The sequence below is a fragment of the Rhizopus microsporus genome, assembly GCF_002708625.1.
Source record: "Rhizopus microsporus ATCC 52813 unplaced genomic scaffold scaffold_3, whole genome shotgun sequence".
NCBI classification, from domain to species: Eukaryota; Fungi; Mucoromycota; class Mucoromycetes; order Mucorales; family Rhizopodaceae; genus Rhizopus; species Rhizopus microsporus.
Genome location: NW_019671918.1, coordinates 417,070 through 431,973, shown reverse-complemented (window position 1 = coordinate 431,973; position 14,904 = coordinate 417,070). Strand labels below are relative to the sequence as shown.

General features: G+C 36.9%; 8 protein-coding genes across 8 annotated transcripts; 5 read left to right on the top strand and 3 right to left on the bottom strand.

Moving 5' to 3' along the window:
* Window positions 1–2,601: 2,601 nt before the first annotated feature.
* Window positions 2,602–3,489, top strand: RHIMIDRAFT_234604 (uncharacterized protein; the record flags this gene model as incomplete). The annotated part of the gene is made up of 1 exon (XM_023608191.1): window positions 2,602–3,489. The coding sequence occupies one exon, from the start codon at window positions 2,602–2,604 to the stop codon at window positions 3,487–3,489; it is 888 nt and encodes a 295-aa protein (XP_023468952.1).
* A 168-nt stretch (window positions 3,490–3,657) lies between these two features.
* On the bottom strand, window positions 3,658–7,450 carry RHIMIDRAFT_271838 (protein prenylyltransferase). Its single transcript, XM_023612280.1, has 7 exons — window positions 7,089–7,450; window positions 6,724–7,031; window positions 6,484–6,666; window positions 5,518–6,410; window positions 4,483–5,466; window positions 3,907–4,426; window positions 3,658–3,850 (listed from the first exon to the last, which is right to left on the bottom strand). The coding sequence occupies exons 1-7, from the start codon at window positions 7,263–7,265 to the stop codon at window positions 3,721–3,723; spliced, it is 3,195 nt and encodes a 1,064-aa protein (XP_023468951.1). The 5' UTR covers window positions 7,266–7,450; the 3' UTR covers window positions 3,658–3,720.
* Window positions 7,451–7,876: 426 nt separating this feature from the next.
* RHIMIDRAFT_271817 (uncharacterized protein) lies at window positions 7,877–8,620 on the bottom strand. The gene has a single exon (XM_023612279.1). The coding sequence runs from the start codon at window positions 8,429–8,431 to the stop codon at window positions 7,946–7,948; it is 486 nt and encodes a 161-aa protein (XP_023468950.1). The 5' UTR covers window positions 8,432–8,620; the 3' UTR covers window positions 7,877–7,945.
* Window positions 8,621–9,261: 641 nt separating this feature from the next.
* RHIMIDRAFT_86227 (ADP-ribosylation factor Arf1) lies at window positions 9,262–10,213 on the bottom strand. Its single transcript, XM_023615802.1, has 4 exons — window positions 10,050–10,213; window positions 9,898–9,990; window positions 9,571–9,816; window positions 9,262–9,505 (listed from the first exon to the last, which is right to left on the bottom strand). Exons 1-4 carry the CDS (start codon window positions 10,195–10,197, stop codon window positions 9,447–9,449), a joined length of 546 nt encoding a protein of 181 aa, XP_023468949.1. The 5' UTR covers window positions 10,198–10,213; the 3' UTR covers window positions 9,262–9,446.
* Window positions 10,214–10,381: 168 nt separating this feature from the next.
* Window positions 10,382–11,207, top strand: RHIMIDRAFT_234600 (60S ribosomal protein l7-like protein; the record flags this gene model as incomplete). The annotated part of the gene is made up of 2 exons (XM_023608190.1): window positions 10,382–10,392; window positions 10,457–11,207. 2 exons carry the CDS (start codon window positions 10,382–10,384, stop codon window positions 11,205–11,207), a joined length of 762 nt encoding a protein of 253 aa, XP_023468948.1.
* A 125-nt stretch (window positions 11,208–11,332) lies between these two features.
* RHIMIDRAFT_271816 (uncharacterized protein) lies at window positions 11,333–12,406 on the top strand. The gene has a single exon (XM_023612278.1). It carries the CDS (start codon window positions 11,350–11,352, stop codon window positions 12,289–12,291), a length of 942 nt encoding a protein of 313 aa, XP_023468947.1. The 5' UTR covers window positions 11,333–11,349; the 3' UTR covers window positions 12,292–12,406.
* Window positions 12,407–12,710: 304 nt separating this feature from the next.
* On the top strand, window positions 12,711–14,092 carry RHIMIDRAFT_311345 (kinase-like protein). The gene is made up of 2 exons (XM_023614723.1): window positions 12,711–13,441; window positions 13,497–14,092. Exons 1-2 carry the CDS (start codon window positions 12,767–12,769, stop codon window positions 13,857–13,859), a joined length of 1,038 nt encoding a protein of 345 aa, XP_023468946.1. The 5' UTR covers window positions 12,711–12,766; the 3' UTR covers window positions 13,860–14,092.
* A 434-nt stretch (window positions 14,093–14,526) lies between these two features.
* RHIMIDRAFT_185823 (uncharacterized protein) lies at window positions 14,527–14,768 on the top strand (the record flags this gene model as incomplete). The annotated part of the gene is made up of 2 exons (XM_023605858.1): window positions 14,527–14,551; window positions 14,611–14,768. Coding segments are annotated over 2 exons (183 nt in total), but the record flags the coding sequence as incomplete, so codon positions are not given.
* Window positions 14,769–14,904: the final 136 nt, after the last annotated feature.

The window sequence follows — 14,904 nt, the reverse complement described above, 5'->3', positions numbered from 1 at the left end:
CCTTCGGGAAGGATCTGAAATTGATGAATTGGTCAACTATTGCACGGATCTTGGCGAGAAAGTAAGCAGGTACAGTGAGGATACGTAGACAGTGCCATATTCTGCTGAGTATCAACGTATTGGCTATTAAACCGCGCCCTTGAACCGAGAGCCCTCGTGAGGCAAGACGATGAGCAATCAATCGAGTGGAACCAAGCAATTCGTCTAAGAAAGTCATCGTCTGTGTGGAAGAACTGGTCAGCGGATAACCAAGGTAGATGGCCGCCATATGGCTATTGGAATCATGCCATTCCGGAAAGTAAATTCGCCTGTGATCGAAAATAAATGCACCCAATGGTGAGAACAATATTCATGCTGTATGAAATGTAAATTCGTCGTCGCCAAGAATATTTTCGTAGTATCAGCCTTGACATCCATGAATATACTGTATTTTCAAAAAATAACGAGACTGAATGTCGTGTTTTCCAAATTTAGATGTCGTATTGAAACCGCTGTAGTGTTTTCAGTGTAATAACAAATACAAAAAGAGCATTTCTCACTATCCCATTTGACAGTAACCTTAACATGTGGGCTGTCTTGGAGTTGAAATTAACTTAATATTAGAAATGACCTTCTTTAGTCTCTTTGTAAAAGCTTAAATTCTTTATTCGGTTTTTCCATGAAATCAGAACATGTAGTCATATTTGGCAACGCATCTTCTTGAATAATCACCATGTAGATTTCTCATATTTGATATGATTTCTTTGTTCCAGGTACCTGGCCCTGAAGCTTGTTTGAAAAAGAAAAACATATAAACCCATTTTAATTGAGTCCTTTTTTTGCTTCTTTACAGCAGTTATCAAGTGTCCCTCTGAGTGTTCAAAGATTCACCAATCAAAGCTAGCCTGTCCTCATGGTCCTTGCTCTGACTCGCTTGTCCCGCCCTCTTTGCTCTCTGGCGTATATCTGGAACGTTCCCCCAATTGCATCTTCTTGTGCTCTGGGTTCTCTCAATCCTCCGTTCCTTTTTTTTTTTTGTTTAAACTATCCTGGGCAGTTATCGCTGCCCTCCCCAGAATGCACCTTGGTGGTAAGTAAAACTAATATTAGGATATGTACTCTAATACTAACATACTTTTTCTCTCTTTTTTTACATATACTCATTATCTCTTTCTCTTTTGATATGATGTCGTTTTATTCAAACATATATTTCTTTGTCTTTTTACGTGAATTTTTTTTTTATTTTACGACAATATTTTATAAAACTAACGTCAACAATTAATAAAAATACAGCATTGCGTACTCGATAATATAATAGAAGGTTTACGTATTTTGTCACAACGTTACCGAACAACGGAGTGTGGTAACCATGAGGATATTTATTGCTACCTTTCCGTTGCCTACTACATCAATCAAATAGCGCAGTTATGATGAAATTACAGACAGTCCCAACAAACAGTTTAGGTGTCTTTGTTCTTTTTTACTCTCTTGATATGCAAATAGTGAACTCCCTTTTTGGGAAAAATGCATAATGTTTCTGGTCTATAAGATTTGCATAAAAATATGGGCAGTCTTTTTAATTCAATAAATGGGCAAATGACTCCTGTCTATATATGCTTAATAAACTTCTATAACTATATACATTATGAAAAATAGAAAAAAAAGCTCTATTATCGTAAAACTCTTTGAATTATTTAGTAACGACGATTTTTGTAGTACTCTTAGGATGAGTTTACGTTATGAGAGTCTTTTATTAAAAATTGAAACCAATACGCATCATCAAATACATCAGAAATTTGTGCTTAATATACTCTTATCACTGCTGTTGCATTATAATCAATACCATCATAACTAGTGATATTGTGTCTTGATTACAAAGATATATCTTGTTTTAATCGTTGACCAGACATGGCGATCATGTACAATCAAAGGCTATTTGACAATTGAAATCACAAAAACTTGAAAAACGATAAAGCTCATCAGCTGCAATGTAAAAACACAGTATTCTATTTGAGTTTTCTCAATCTTTTCGACAAAAAGTATCATATTTCTTCGTTTTTGGCGATCGGAAAAATATAGAAGCCAAGGATCAGCGTCCCTGAAACCTTATTTCAGCAAAAAATCCAAGTTCGAATCAAATTAGAAAAATACGATATTTTTCTTCTCCTGCAGGCTGAATTTCTCCATGGGAGTTGTTGGCTCTTTGGTTTTACCATTATTCTAGTGGGAAAATAGATTGGCCACGTTATATTGCATTTTTTATTGTATCTAAATCACACTTCAAAGGCAAAAGGAAGTAGGCAAATCCGAATAAAGAGCAAACTACGGCTGAATGTGTGTGTGTATAAAGCATGCAGGCTTTATTTTTAAACATGTTTTTATATTTGTTTGTTGTAAAACTTTCATGGTATATTTTTTTAGGGGAAGTTTAGCAAATGGAAAAAAGAAAAATGGTAAAAAGTTGCGAGAACACCTCCTTGCAATATTTATCGACTCCTTTCGGCTACTGTTGATAGATATACCGCCCTATATTCTCTGTGCCTCCTGAATATATCTAATTTAATAAATACAACGTCCATCCGTGAAAGTAGGATAATTCAACTCTTTTTCTTTCTCTTAAATATGCGTATACAACTTGTCAAGCGCGACGATAGCTCTTATACGACAACAAGTTCAAGATACGCGCCAAGTCCTACTGGGTCTTCTAACAGCAACGCCAATAATAATAGCAATAATGGGAATGGTGATAATGGTAACTATAGCAATAATAATGGCAGTAACGTCAATAACAACAGTAATGGAGGCGGCCAATACAACAACGGTAACAATAACAGTAATAATAATGGAAACAATGGCCAGCCATATAATAACGGGAATAACAATGGAAGCAGCAGTGGCTATAGCAATGGCAACGCTAACAACAATGGCTATTCTAACAACAACAGCAATAATAATAGTAATAGTAATAATAATAGTAATGGCAGCAGCAACAACAACAGCAATAACAGTAACAATGGTGGTGGGTCATATAATAACAACGGTAGCAATTATCCCTCAAATAATAGTAATAATAATGGACAGAATAACAATAATAATGCCATACACAACGGCAACGGCTACAGTAGTAACCCTACTGGTAACAGCAATATGCCATACAACAATAATAACAACAATAGTAACCAAAATAACAACTGGCCACAAGGTAATAATGATTACGCAGACAGCTATAACAACATGCCTCCAGCACATTTGCCACCTACTTTTATTGATCAAGATACCAATAGTCATCAAATGCCCACAAAAGTAATCATCATCATTGTATGCACGGTAGTTGGAATTAGCATTATTGCTGCTATTAGTCTCTTTTACTTTTGCAAGAAGAGAAGAGAAAAGAAAAGGGAGAACATGGCTAATGCATTTTTTGAATTTTCTGCAGACAGGTCCTCTGAGAAGACAACAAGAGTCAGCCCTTTTAAAAAATATCAGTCGTCTCCAACTCCTAGTTTATAATCATTATACCTTTAGAGTATGAAATTTTGCTTCTCTCTTTATTGAGGCTTTTGAATGCATGATCAAAGCCTTTACTCTTACACACATCCTTATGTATTTACATTTACTATTTTTTAGATAAAGTTATCTTTTTTTTTTATTATTTTAAATTATAATCAGTACAAGTTTGACCAAGCTTATAAATTATAAATAAAGTAGTAATAGCAATAAGTAAGCGTTTCGTTTGCATACTTAGACAAATCTTGGAAAACCATCAAGAGGTTGAATAGTAACTGTTTCACTCAACTGCAGAGCATACAGTAAGCAGTGTTTGGCATCCAGCATACTCTCCTGTTTCATGTACACCTTGCTTAGCAGGTACCTGTTAAATAGATAGATTAATAATAGTTTCATACATGAAAGGTGCCTATAGCCTACCAAGCCTCTGGTTGATTCCATCCAAGCCCCTTTGTTGTTTTTTCCAGCAACTGTTCAGCTAACTCATATTGGTTTATATCCAGGTACACAGACGCCAACGAAATAATTGATAGTACATGATCGCTGTCAATAGTTAGAGCCATTTTGAATGCATCTATAGCTTTATGGTAATTGCCCTTTTCTGCAGCTAATATAATAAGCCCTATTTGGTGCCAAACCTGGGCACTTTCGCCGTTTGTTAACTGATCGGCCTCTTCAATCGCCTTGACTGCGTCTTCATATTGCTTGTCTTTCAAGTAACTTTGACTGGTCATAATCCAAATATTCACTAGGATTTGTTTCCACCGATTCTGATAATCAATTGGGTGTATGTTGATTATCTTTTTCTCGCTTTGTTCTTCCTCAACTGGCTGTTGTATTACTGAAGTTGATTGATTGGTAACAATGTTAATTTCCGCTTGCTTTGCATTGGATTCATTTTTATGGACAGAAGCATAGCTGTTTTCTGATGATGCCACTTCTATAAACGTATTAAAGTTACTTTATGCTTGTTACAAGCGATGCGAACAATCTTACCTTTAGACCCACTAATGCTGTTTCTATATGCCCTTAAGCCTGAAATGATGGATTTTCTTGGCTTTTGTGTCGTGTTTGACTTTTCTTTCTTTTTTCTTATACTTGGCAAGCTCAGTAGTGGATCTTCAAGCTGAGGTCGAGATAAACTAAACGATCGTCTACTACGCTTTTTGTCACTCATTGGAGTGCCGGATGTTGATCTGGATACGCTTTCTTCACTTGCTTGCTGTTGCATTTCTGCCTCTCCCTCTTGCTCTTCCTCTTGAACTTCTTCCACTTTCAGCAGTGCCAGCTTGCTGTCTTCCTTTTCTTCCTCGTTATCATTTTGCAACATATGCAGCGAATCTACGCTTTCCATAGCATAAAGACTCATGCTGCTACTGTTATTACTATAGATGCTGCTGTGATTGGAGATTCTGTAAGAGCCTGCCCTTTGTCTACTATTCATTACCATGCTACTCGAATTGCTGTGTCCATACACGGAAGGCCGCTTAGAGTTAGACGATACAGGCGTTACAATCAAATTAAGCTTTTTAGATATTTTATAAAACAAGTTTAAAAGATCCATGTATCCCTCGGGTATATGTCCTTCAATTGCCTCTAGTATGTACATCTGACTCATTTTCAGTTTCATAAAAGCTATTGCTCTTTCAAAAAATTCACTGCTGGTATCTTCATCATCTTCATTCACAATGTCTGCGTTATATGTAACAGCGGTGTGCGCGATAGCGAGTGCCTTGGGTAAATCTTGGAATTCTCTTGATGACTGGATGAGCGCCAAGAGATGCCAACTAGGGATAAAATCACCTCTCAGTTTAATCGAGCGTTTAACAGCGGATATGGCCTGTGACATGTTGCCTGCTATGGCTTGCTGTAAACCGAGTTCATAGAAGGTCTGCCATGAGCGAGAATCAAGCTCGGATGCTCGTTTAAGCGAAACAAGCGCCTCATTGAAGCATTCCAGCCTTCTTTCCGGTTCGCTGTCTATAAGCAAAGATGTTAATATCAAGCTTTAATTGAAACTAGAGGGCATACGTTTAGACGCATATAGTCCATAAGAGCAGCCTCGCGCACGTCTACATTGAATCATCAACAATTTCCATTGGTTCATCTTTTTCTTCTTTAACGTCTCAGCTTCTTCCAGTAACGCCATGGCCAGGTCACACAGAACGATGCCCTCATTGTTTTGGGGCAAGCAGCTGTAAATCTGTTGCGCGCCAGCCAAAAGCACACGTACGACGTCAAATTCATTATCGTTTTCACATGCTCCAGGTGGAACCTTTCTCTTGGTCATCACTGTATCTAGAAGTGATGACTGCGCTGGAGGCAAAAACTCATCCTCATCCGAACTCTTTTCGTCATACGTAGCCAATACACTATTTATCTTTTGTTCCACTGCTTGCAAGCACTGTGAGGCTGAGTCGTTGGAATCGGTTTGGACTTTCTGTAGTTGTTGTTGTATGGTTGAAATCATGCCTTCAGCTAAAGAATGATCCTCATTCTCCTCATCATGATACAAGTTGTCTCCCTTTTTCAAAATATCAGGTAGGCCAAGAAGCTCTAGGTAACTTTTCAGGGCAAGCGTGGCTTTATCGTGCTGATTGAGGTATAGATGAAGGTAAAATATGTGCCTGCTAATGCTTGGACTATTGAATGTTAGTGCACGTGCTTTATAAAAGAATCGAAGCATGCGTTCGATATGCTCCTCTGGTCCCCATCCGACAGTGTCGTGTGCTGAAACGATCAAGTGGCAGATTTCAAGAGTTTTGTGGTTAATATCAATTGGTTCTGTGGACAAGGAGCGCTTCACAAACTCGTTCAGTAAGGCGCGAAACTCGTTTACGAGCAGAATCGTTTCATCTAATGCTGATGCACTTGTTGAGCTATTTTCGGAGAATGTAGACTTTACAGGTGATGTTACTGGGGAGCTATAGATAGCAATTAGTTACTGCATTATTTCCTTTTATGTACACCTTTGGATGGTTTAAGAAAGTACTTTACGTGAGAGAGTCGTCCTCACCTGCAGGAATATAAAGACCCTTTTGATAAGCACGCGTTAGGTAACGAATGTAGTGACGGAAGATAATCCAGCGTTTATGTATGCGGAAATGGACTGGCCACCATTGAGTATGGCAGTAATTTGTATAGGCACGCATCAATTTTAGTGTCTGCTTCACCGGCCCCCTAAGCGTGCGTATGCAGTAGTTAGCTGTGAATTCAAGCTGTCTTTAGCCTTCTTACTTTCTTCTCAGTTGTAATAATATTGATCTATAAAGACAATCCTCAACCCAGCTTGCCAATGCCTTGTTCTTTTCATCCGGATGCTCCTCTACAACGCTCAACGCCAGCATGTATGACTCTAGAGCATCCACATCCTTTTCGAGATGCTCAAAACACCTTCCCTTGATGACTCTTGCCTGCACCAATTGAACCAATCCATATCCTGATTCGACATCTTCTAGCCGCAATGCCAACTGCTGTAGCCACTCCAAAGCTTTGTCGTATCTTCCCGTTTCGAAATAGATTCGTGCCAAAATAATTTTCGAAAACTATGCCCTCTTTGTGAATATTGTTCAAGTTCTTTGTGTATTTTTGATGATCGTTACCTGAGCTTGCCAATCATCCGGGGTTTCTAATTCCCCAGATTTTATCTGTCTTTGAATCACATCTAATAATCGAACAAGAACGAGTTGTGCTTGACTAGGAGTGAGTCGTTTTGATAATTTGACGTTGTTTGGATCGTCTAGTGCATGGATATAGTCTTCATCCAGCTGCTTTATCATCACCTGGCTTAATTGAACAGTGGATTCTTTTCTAAGATCATTTGTCGATAGGCTGTTGTTCAGAATGGGTTCTCTCGTCTGCTTTAGCAATAGTACAAATTCAGATTCTATCCTTGCTGTAAACTCAAGGACTGAAGAGACGGGTAAGCTTCAGGTTCTTTTACTATCATGTATCATGTACCTGATTCTTGTGGATGGTGTTTCTTGTATTTCTTTGCTAGTTCTGGGATATCTTGCCATCTTTCATTACACCTTGCATTGTCCAATTCTATAAAAGACTGCTTTATCTTCAAGTTTTCCATAACAAAAAAAAGGTAAGGAAGAAAGGAAGAGAAAAAAGCGTAGAAGTACTACACTAAAATTTATTGTGTGCAATACAGTGTGTTTAAAAATCCAATTTTTAGTGACCAATCAGTCAGTTAGTGAAACGAAGGCAGAAAATGTGATACATACCCGCCCATGATATCGTAAATGGCTTTAACTAGACGCGCATTTACTTATCTCACCCTTAAATAAATTGAATTGAAATATAAAGTTCTAACATAAAAAGATATGAAGAAGAAGAGTTTTATTTGTTTTATACCAATATATGTATATATATGGAAAATAAAGCGTGGTCAGAATAAATGTATCACATTGTGAGCCTTCTTTCACCAATTAACTGATCTAAAGGCTTCTATCTACTGATGTAAGCTAATAAACCTCTTTTTGATGAGATTTCTTGCTGTTGAAATAGAGATACTCAGTTCTTTGGCTACTGCTGCCATTTTGTGATCCAAAGAAAATTGGATAACGTCCACTTGCCCATCCTTCTCTAAGCTCTCTTCCAAGTTTTGCATCATAAATTTTAATAATAGCCATTCCTTTACATCTTTCTTTTTGACTATTGCAGGTGAAATTTCCATCAGCAATCCTCTAAATTCTTCTTTCTTTAATGCACCATCATTTATGATGACTGCGACATCGAACGCTTGAAGCACTTGAGATGATATTACTGCCAGTGAAGAAAATCCAAAACCAAGCCTTTGATCGCTTGGCAGGCTGCAGAATATGAAGACAGTTACTGGGATATATAACGAGGTAGCACGCTCCTCCAAGCTTCTTCTCCAAGATTTATATGTTGAGGATTTATTGAATCCAGTTATCAGCTGTCTGAGGTAAGACATATGCAACATCACTGAATATGGTAGGTTCTGACAAAAATCGTGAAAGAATCCAAGTAGATCCTACTGCTGGTAAATTCGACACCAGGTCCAACATGGGCGACCGGATCGTGTCATACCTCCACTGAAGCCGTAACTAGTAGTTTTACCTTGTAAGCATAAGAGTACAACAAGATGGAATGAGTCTCTTTTTAATCCTTTTATTAACAAAGAAAAGAAAGGAATTCATGGCAAAAAGAAACTGATCTTTATATGCAAGAGTAAATGTTGCCAACCAATTACATCTAGTGAATTATATCATGACGCACCATCAACTACTACAGAATACAGATGCTATGAAGCAATGCTATGAGCTTAGTACGACGTATTATGTTAGTATTTAAGATGTCTTTGGCCTGTGTAAAGTATATATATATATATTGATTATTTGACGACAAAGGCATGCTCTTCGATATAAACGTAGAAATACGGCAATGGCTTTTAGCTGCGCTTTATTCTCTTGTATTCTACAATGTTAATCTACATATTGATTTACAAGCTGACGAAATCCGCAGGCCTGACATAGAACACTACTTCAAGGCTGTATACCATATATAGCTAATAGTGTAACATTAATAGTTACTATCCATGTTATTGTGCTGTAAGGACAGAGTCAATGAGGCGTGAGCATTGACTTTAGATTTTCTGGGCTTAATTTTTCTCTTTAAATATTACGGAACTGGGTTAGTTCTTCCCATATTCTTTTCAGTGTTTACAGACCTTGAAAAGATTCAACATCAAGAGTATGTTCCTTCTTATGTAACACTTGATCTTGTCGAGGGCACTTGTTTTTTCCTCCCTTTCTTGTTGACTGCAGCAATAAAGCAAGTAATTGATTTCCATGTTAAAAACTCAGAAAGGTACAGAAAACGTCTATTGTCTTTCTGATTGATGATTTACTTCCCCTCTTCAACAAAAAAAAAAAGGAATGAAACTTTATGATACATTTATTTTATAAGCTAATAATTATAAATGAAGCTTAAGAGCGTCTCTTCAAGTTGGAAGATAACCATTCCAAACCTTCATAAAGACCATCACCTATAGACACACGTAAATATACACTTCCCTCACTCTCTTTTTTTTTTATCTTTTCAAAAACTTACCACTTGTTGCACAGGCAGTTTGAATATACCAGTGTCTGTTTCTCAAAGAGTGTAAACCGAGTTTATCAGTGATTTCAGCAGCATTCATAGCGTTAGGAAGATCTTGTTTGTTGGCAAACACAAGTAAAAGAGCATCACGAAGTTCATCTTCGTTTAACATACGTTGAAGTTCATCACGGGCTTCTGAGATACGATCTCGGTCATTAGAGTCAACAACAAAGATGATACCCTGGGTATTTTGGAAATCTATGCAAAACAGATATCAGTTTGGCTTTATTCTTCGACCTCCCCCTTTCTCTCTCTCTTTCTCTCTGTTGGTCATCTTACAATGTCTCCAGAGGGGACGAATCTTGTCTTGTCCTCCAACATCCCAAACGGTGAAGGAAATGTTTTTATATTCAACAGTTTCGACGTTGAAACCTATAAAATAAGAAGACTAAGTCAAATGGTCAACGAGATGATAAATTAGAATAACTTACCAATAGTAGGAATGGTGGTCACGATTTCACCTAATTTAAGTTTGTATAAGATGGTTGTCTTACCGGCAGCATCAAGACCAACCATCAAAATACGCATCTCTCTTTTGCCAAAGAGTTCATTGAACAAGGATGAGAAACTAATACCCATTTTTTTTATATGTAGACGAAAAGAAAAAAAGTAGAAAACCAACAGGGTCAGGATGTTTAAATAAATATTAATTGTTTAAATTCAGATTTATCCAATCAGATACGACTAAGTATCTATGCAAAGAATAGCGGGGGGAGCCTCCATTCTCTCTCTCTCTTTTATTTTTGTCTTTTTGGGAGCCACTATGTCATATACGTAAACAATTTTGTTTGGTCCACATATTCAACTATGAAATATCCTTACAGACTATTTTAAATAGAACGCCTACACGTGATCAAGTATATGTACCAGAGACGTTATTAAAAAAGCAAAGGACGACTGAAAAGGCCAATGCAGAAAGAGCACTTCAATTAGCACAGGAAAAGAAGGAAAAGAAAGACGATAGAAAAATTATATTTAAAAAGGCTGATGCCTATGTGAAAGAGTATAGGCAAAAAGAGCAAGATACGGTTCGATTACGTCGTCAGGCCAAACAAGCAGGCAACTTTTATATACCTTCACAACCTACACTACTATTTGTCATTCGGATCAGAGGAATTACAGATGTTCATCCCAAAGTAAAAAAAGTGCTTCAACTCTTTCGACTCTTACAGATCAACAATGGTGTCTTTGTTCGAGTGAATAAAGCCACACAACAGATGCTTCAGGTTATTGAGCCTTATGTAACCTATGGACCTCCTAACCTGAAGACGGTGCGTGAATTGATTTATAAGCGTGGATATATCAAAAGCAAGGAAGGCCATCGACTACCAATCACAGATAATCAATTAATCAAGGATCATCTCGGACAATTTGGGATTATCTGTGTAGAAGATGTGATTCATGAAATAGTTACAGTAGGAGATCATTTCAAGCAAGTCAATAACTTTCTTTGGCCATTTAAATTAAGTAATCCTAATGGACATAAGAAAGTCAGTTGGAAACCACACAAGTTTCAACATTATGTCGAAGGAGGAGACGCGGGTGATCGAGAATTTGATATCAATAGACTCATTCAATCCATGATTTAAAATTTTTTCTTTTTTGCTTCAAATTTCCTAGTCATTTTATCAATGTAAATAACACACATCTGTGACAGTTTCCTTTTTTATAAACGCTTACCTTTCTCTACAGCCATTTTTTTTCTTTTTCTTTCTTTTTTTTTTTTTAATAATGTCACCTTTTCTATCTAAAAAGCAAACATCAAACGCTATGGATTATCTTAACAAGTTGACAAAAAATAGTGAAAAGTTTCAACAATATACAATGTCAAAATTTAGATATATTGTTGCACTAGAAGAAAGTAGACAGGAGCTAAAAGAATATACATGCGAAAAAGCGATTGAAAACGAGCAACTGAATCGATATTATAATATTCTTCCTTATGATAAAAATTGTGTAGAACTTAAAGATAGGAGATTAGGAAAAAATGATTACATCAACGCTAGTTTCATCGTACCGCCATTCAATATTCCACGCTATTATATTGCAGCACAGGGACCGCTGAGACACACGATTGTTGATTTTTGGCATACGATTGTTGAATATGAAGTACCCCTCATTGTCTGTCTCACTCCAGAGACCGAAAAGGAGTTGGAGAAGTGTGCAAGGTATTGGCCAGACGGAGAAAAAGAATTAATTGTGAAAGAGGAGGAAGTGATGGTTAAATTGAAAAACGTGGAAAAGGAAAGACTTTTTGAGGATGCGGATTGTATTATTAGACATATCTCTGTGGAGTTTTATAATCAAAATGAACTGGTGAAACAGACTAGCGTGATTCAACTTCAATTCTTGGGTTGGCCAGATCATGGTGTACCTAGTAAACCTCACAAGTTGATCTCGCTGATTAAATTGGCTAGAACATATTATAAAGATCGTAAGCCTACTCTGGTTCATTGTAGTGCTGGATGTGGCCGAACAGGGACATTTTGTGTCATTGATTCAGCAGAGGTCCTCTCAAAGACTAGCAATATTACTTTTGATCCAGTCTATTGTCTAACAGATGAATTTCGTAAACAGAGAACAACCATGGTTCAAACACAATCTCAATACAACTTTTGTTATACGGCCTTGAAAGAGTTCTTGAAAGATACAACAAGCACAAATAAAAAATAGTTTGCTTTTTGACACATTTTTTAATTGTTTCTCTTTCCTTCTCCCTCACCTCCTTATTTACTATATTTAAACATTTTCATTTTAGTGGAGCATGCTTAATATATATTTATACACATCCGTACTTTATAAATCACTGCGCGAATGGGGGAATAATCAAGTGAGAGTCATGGTGATATATTACATAAACGTGGTTCAAAGGGTTCTCCCTCGACAAAGAAGGGATGAACTCACTGTGTGAATAAAATGAGCAAGTCATATTCCTTATTGTAATTAGGGAATGCACACAGAGATCTGCTATCATGTATGTTGTTTTTATTATTACTATTCAGGGAGCATATGTTACATTCCATGATGAACTCTCTTTTTTTGCGTGTGTATGTGAAGGATAACAATAAAATATTCCCTAAAATATTGAAAGTATATATAAAGGCCCTTCTTTTTTTCATTTCTTTTTCTTTTCATTATAATTATAACAATGAATACAGCATACAACCAGCCCTATTATTATAACAAAGCTCAACTCAAGCCTTCCTCTGCTTGTTTAATGAATTATCCACTTCACCCAGATTTTTTAGCCAACTACATCATCGGAGAAGAACTAGGAGCGGGTGGATATGGGTTTGTTGTGTCTGCACGCGAAAGAAAGACAGGCATTGAACGAGCTGTAAAGTTCATCTATCGTCATATGGTTCCATCTCACAGTTGGGTCAAGGACAACACCCTGGGCCATATCCCAATGGAAATTTATATTTTAAAAAATATTCGCCATCCCAACATCATTGGCTATGTTGATTCTTATCAAGATCGTTGCTTTTGTTATCTCGTCATGGAATTACACGGCACACAATGGACAGGCAGCCCAGACAACAACAACTTTCCTCGATCACCTGCACTCTCAGAAACATCTCAAAGCACTTGTTCTTCTTTTCTTGATTCACTTATTGAAGAATACTTGCCTGAACCACCCATGATCAAGAGACGTACCTCCTGTGATCTCTTTGAATGCATCGAAAAGCATAATTATTTCCAAGAACCCTTGGCTAAAATGATCTTTCAACAAATCGCATCATGCGTTGCCTATCTTGACATACTTGGTATCTGTCATCGTGATATTAAGGATGAAAATATTGTGATTGACGATCAATATCAGGTACGAAAAGGGACTTTTTTTTTTATTTTTATCTTTTTTACTTATTTATTTATAGGTAAAGCTTATTGACTTTGGTGCTGCTGTTGTTTTACCTCGTCACTATGGTGATCATACAAAATATCTAATGACACAGTTTCACGGTACTGTCAGTTTCGCATCTCCTGAAATCCTTATGGGTAGACCCTATAAAGCGGAGTCAGCAGAGGTTTGGTCACTTGGTGTTCTCTTGTATACCATTCTATTTGGTGAAATTCCTTTTCATGACACAAAAATGGCAATTGCAGGTCGATTTGCTCAGCCAAAGGTTGAAGTATCACCAACATGTCTCAACTTGATTTCATGGATGTTACAGCGATCTCCAGAACATCGACCTACCATCCATCAAGTCCTGATGCACCCTTGGTTCTCTGAGTTCTAATTGTCACTTTATATATCATCATTTTCATCTATTCATAATCACTCCTCATTGTTCTTTCTATGCTCATCTTTTTAATTACCCCTTTTTTAATTTTCTTTATTTAATCCCATATGCGCGAGCGCACAAACATTTTCTCAAGCACATTACATAATTTTGCATGGTACCTTATTTTTAAGCCCTTTTTTCCCAAAACTTATGATTTACGATATATTTATATGTTCTCTTTAATTTTCTCCCCTTTTTCATCCCCCCTTTTTTTTATTGTTATTGTAATTAATCACTCATATGTTGTACATATTTATACACAAAAGAAAGACTGAAAAAAAAAATAAAGCATCTAATACACTTAATGACCTTTCATATAACAGCCATAAAGTTATTTGTCAATTATAGTTTATAACTATATTTCAACTGTAAAGAGAGACAAGTGTGATAAGTTGATCTCTTGTCTGGCTTTAAATAGCTTACTAATTTCACAGAAACTTGTAGCATAATGTGACAGGGTTCCCTTTTTTTTTTTTTCTTTTTAATAAACATGTCCACTGTCGTTGAAGGAAAAGATACTGTCAAGTTTGTGACAGAAGAAGAGATTGATAATGCTGCCACTGTTGTTGAAGAAAAACAGGAAGAAGCTGATAGTCAAGCAGCTGCATTCAATCCAGAGACGGGAGAGATCAACTGGGATTGTCCATGTAAGTTGTATATGAATCATTATTGCACATTCATTCCAACACTCTTCCCCTTGAAATAGGTCTAGGAGGTATGGCTCAGGGACCATGTGGTGAAGACTTTAAGGCAGCATTCAGTTGTTTTGTTTTTTCAGAAGCAGAGCCAAAAGGTCTAGACTGTGTCGAAAAGTTCAAGGCTATGCAAGATTGTTTCCGTAGACACCCTGATGTATATGGTGATGAGATTGATGATGATGACGAAGAAGAAGAAGAAACAGCTAAGCAAGTTGAGGAAATAAAGGAATCAACACAGGATGCCAGCATTGTTGCTTCAAGTCCTGATGAAGAACAATCAAATACATTTAGCTCCTGGGTTT

Bases quoted from the DNA above. Each gene is read 5' to 3' on its own strand.
- RHIMIDRAFT_271838 (XM_023612280.1), bottom strand. From the start codon at position 7,265: ATGATAAAGCAGCTGGATGAAGACTATATCCATGCACTAGACGATCCA. The intron at 6,667-6,723 runs GTAAGAAGGCTA...ACGCACGCTTAG, and splicing joins TTATTACAACTGAGAAGAAA to GGGGCCGGTGAAGCAGACAC. The intron at 5,467-5,517 runs GTATGCCCTCTA...CTTTGCTTATAG, and splicing joins TGGACTATATGCGTCTAAAC to ACAGCGAACCGGAAAGAAGG.
- RHIMIDRAFT_271817 (XM_023612279.1), bottom strand. From the start codon at position 8,431: ATGTCTTACCTCAGACAGCTGATAACTGGATTCAATAAATCCTCAACA.
- RHIMIDRAFT_86227 (XM_023615802.1), bottom strand. From the start codon at position 10,197: ATGGGTATTAGTTTCTCATCCTTGTTCAATGAACTCTTTGGCAAAAGA. The intron at 9,991-10,049 runs GTAAGTTATTCT...CTTATTTTATAG, and splicing joins GACCACCATTCCTACTATTG to GTTTCAACGTCGAAACTGTT. The intron at 9,817-9,897 runs GTAAGATGACCA...TGTTTTGCATAG, and splicing joins TCGTCCCCTCTGGAGACATT to ATTTCCAAAATACCCAGGGT.
- RHIMIDRAFT_271816 (XM_023612278.1), top strand. From the start codon at position 11,350: ATGTCACCTTTTCTATCTAAAAAGCAAACATCAAACGCTATGGATTAT.
- RHIMIDRAFT_311345 (XM_023614723.1), top strand. From the start codon at position 12,767: ATGAATACAGCATACAACCAGCCCTATTATTATAACAAAGCTCAACTC. The intron at 13,442-13,496 runs GTACGAAAAGGG...ATTTATTTATAG, and splicing joins TGATTGACGATCAATATCAG to GTAAAGCTTATTGACTTTGG.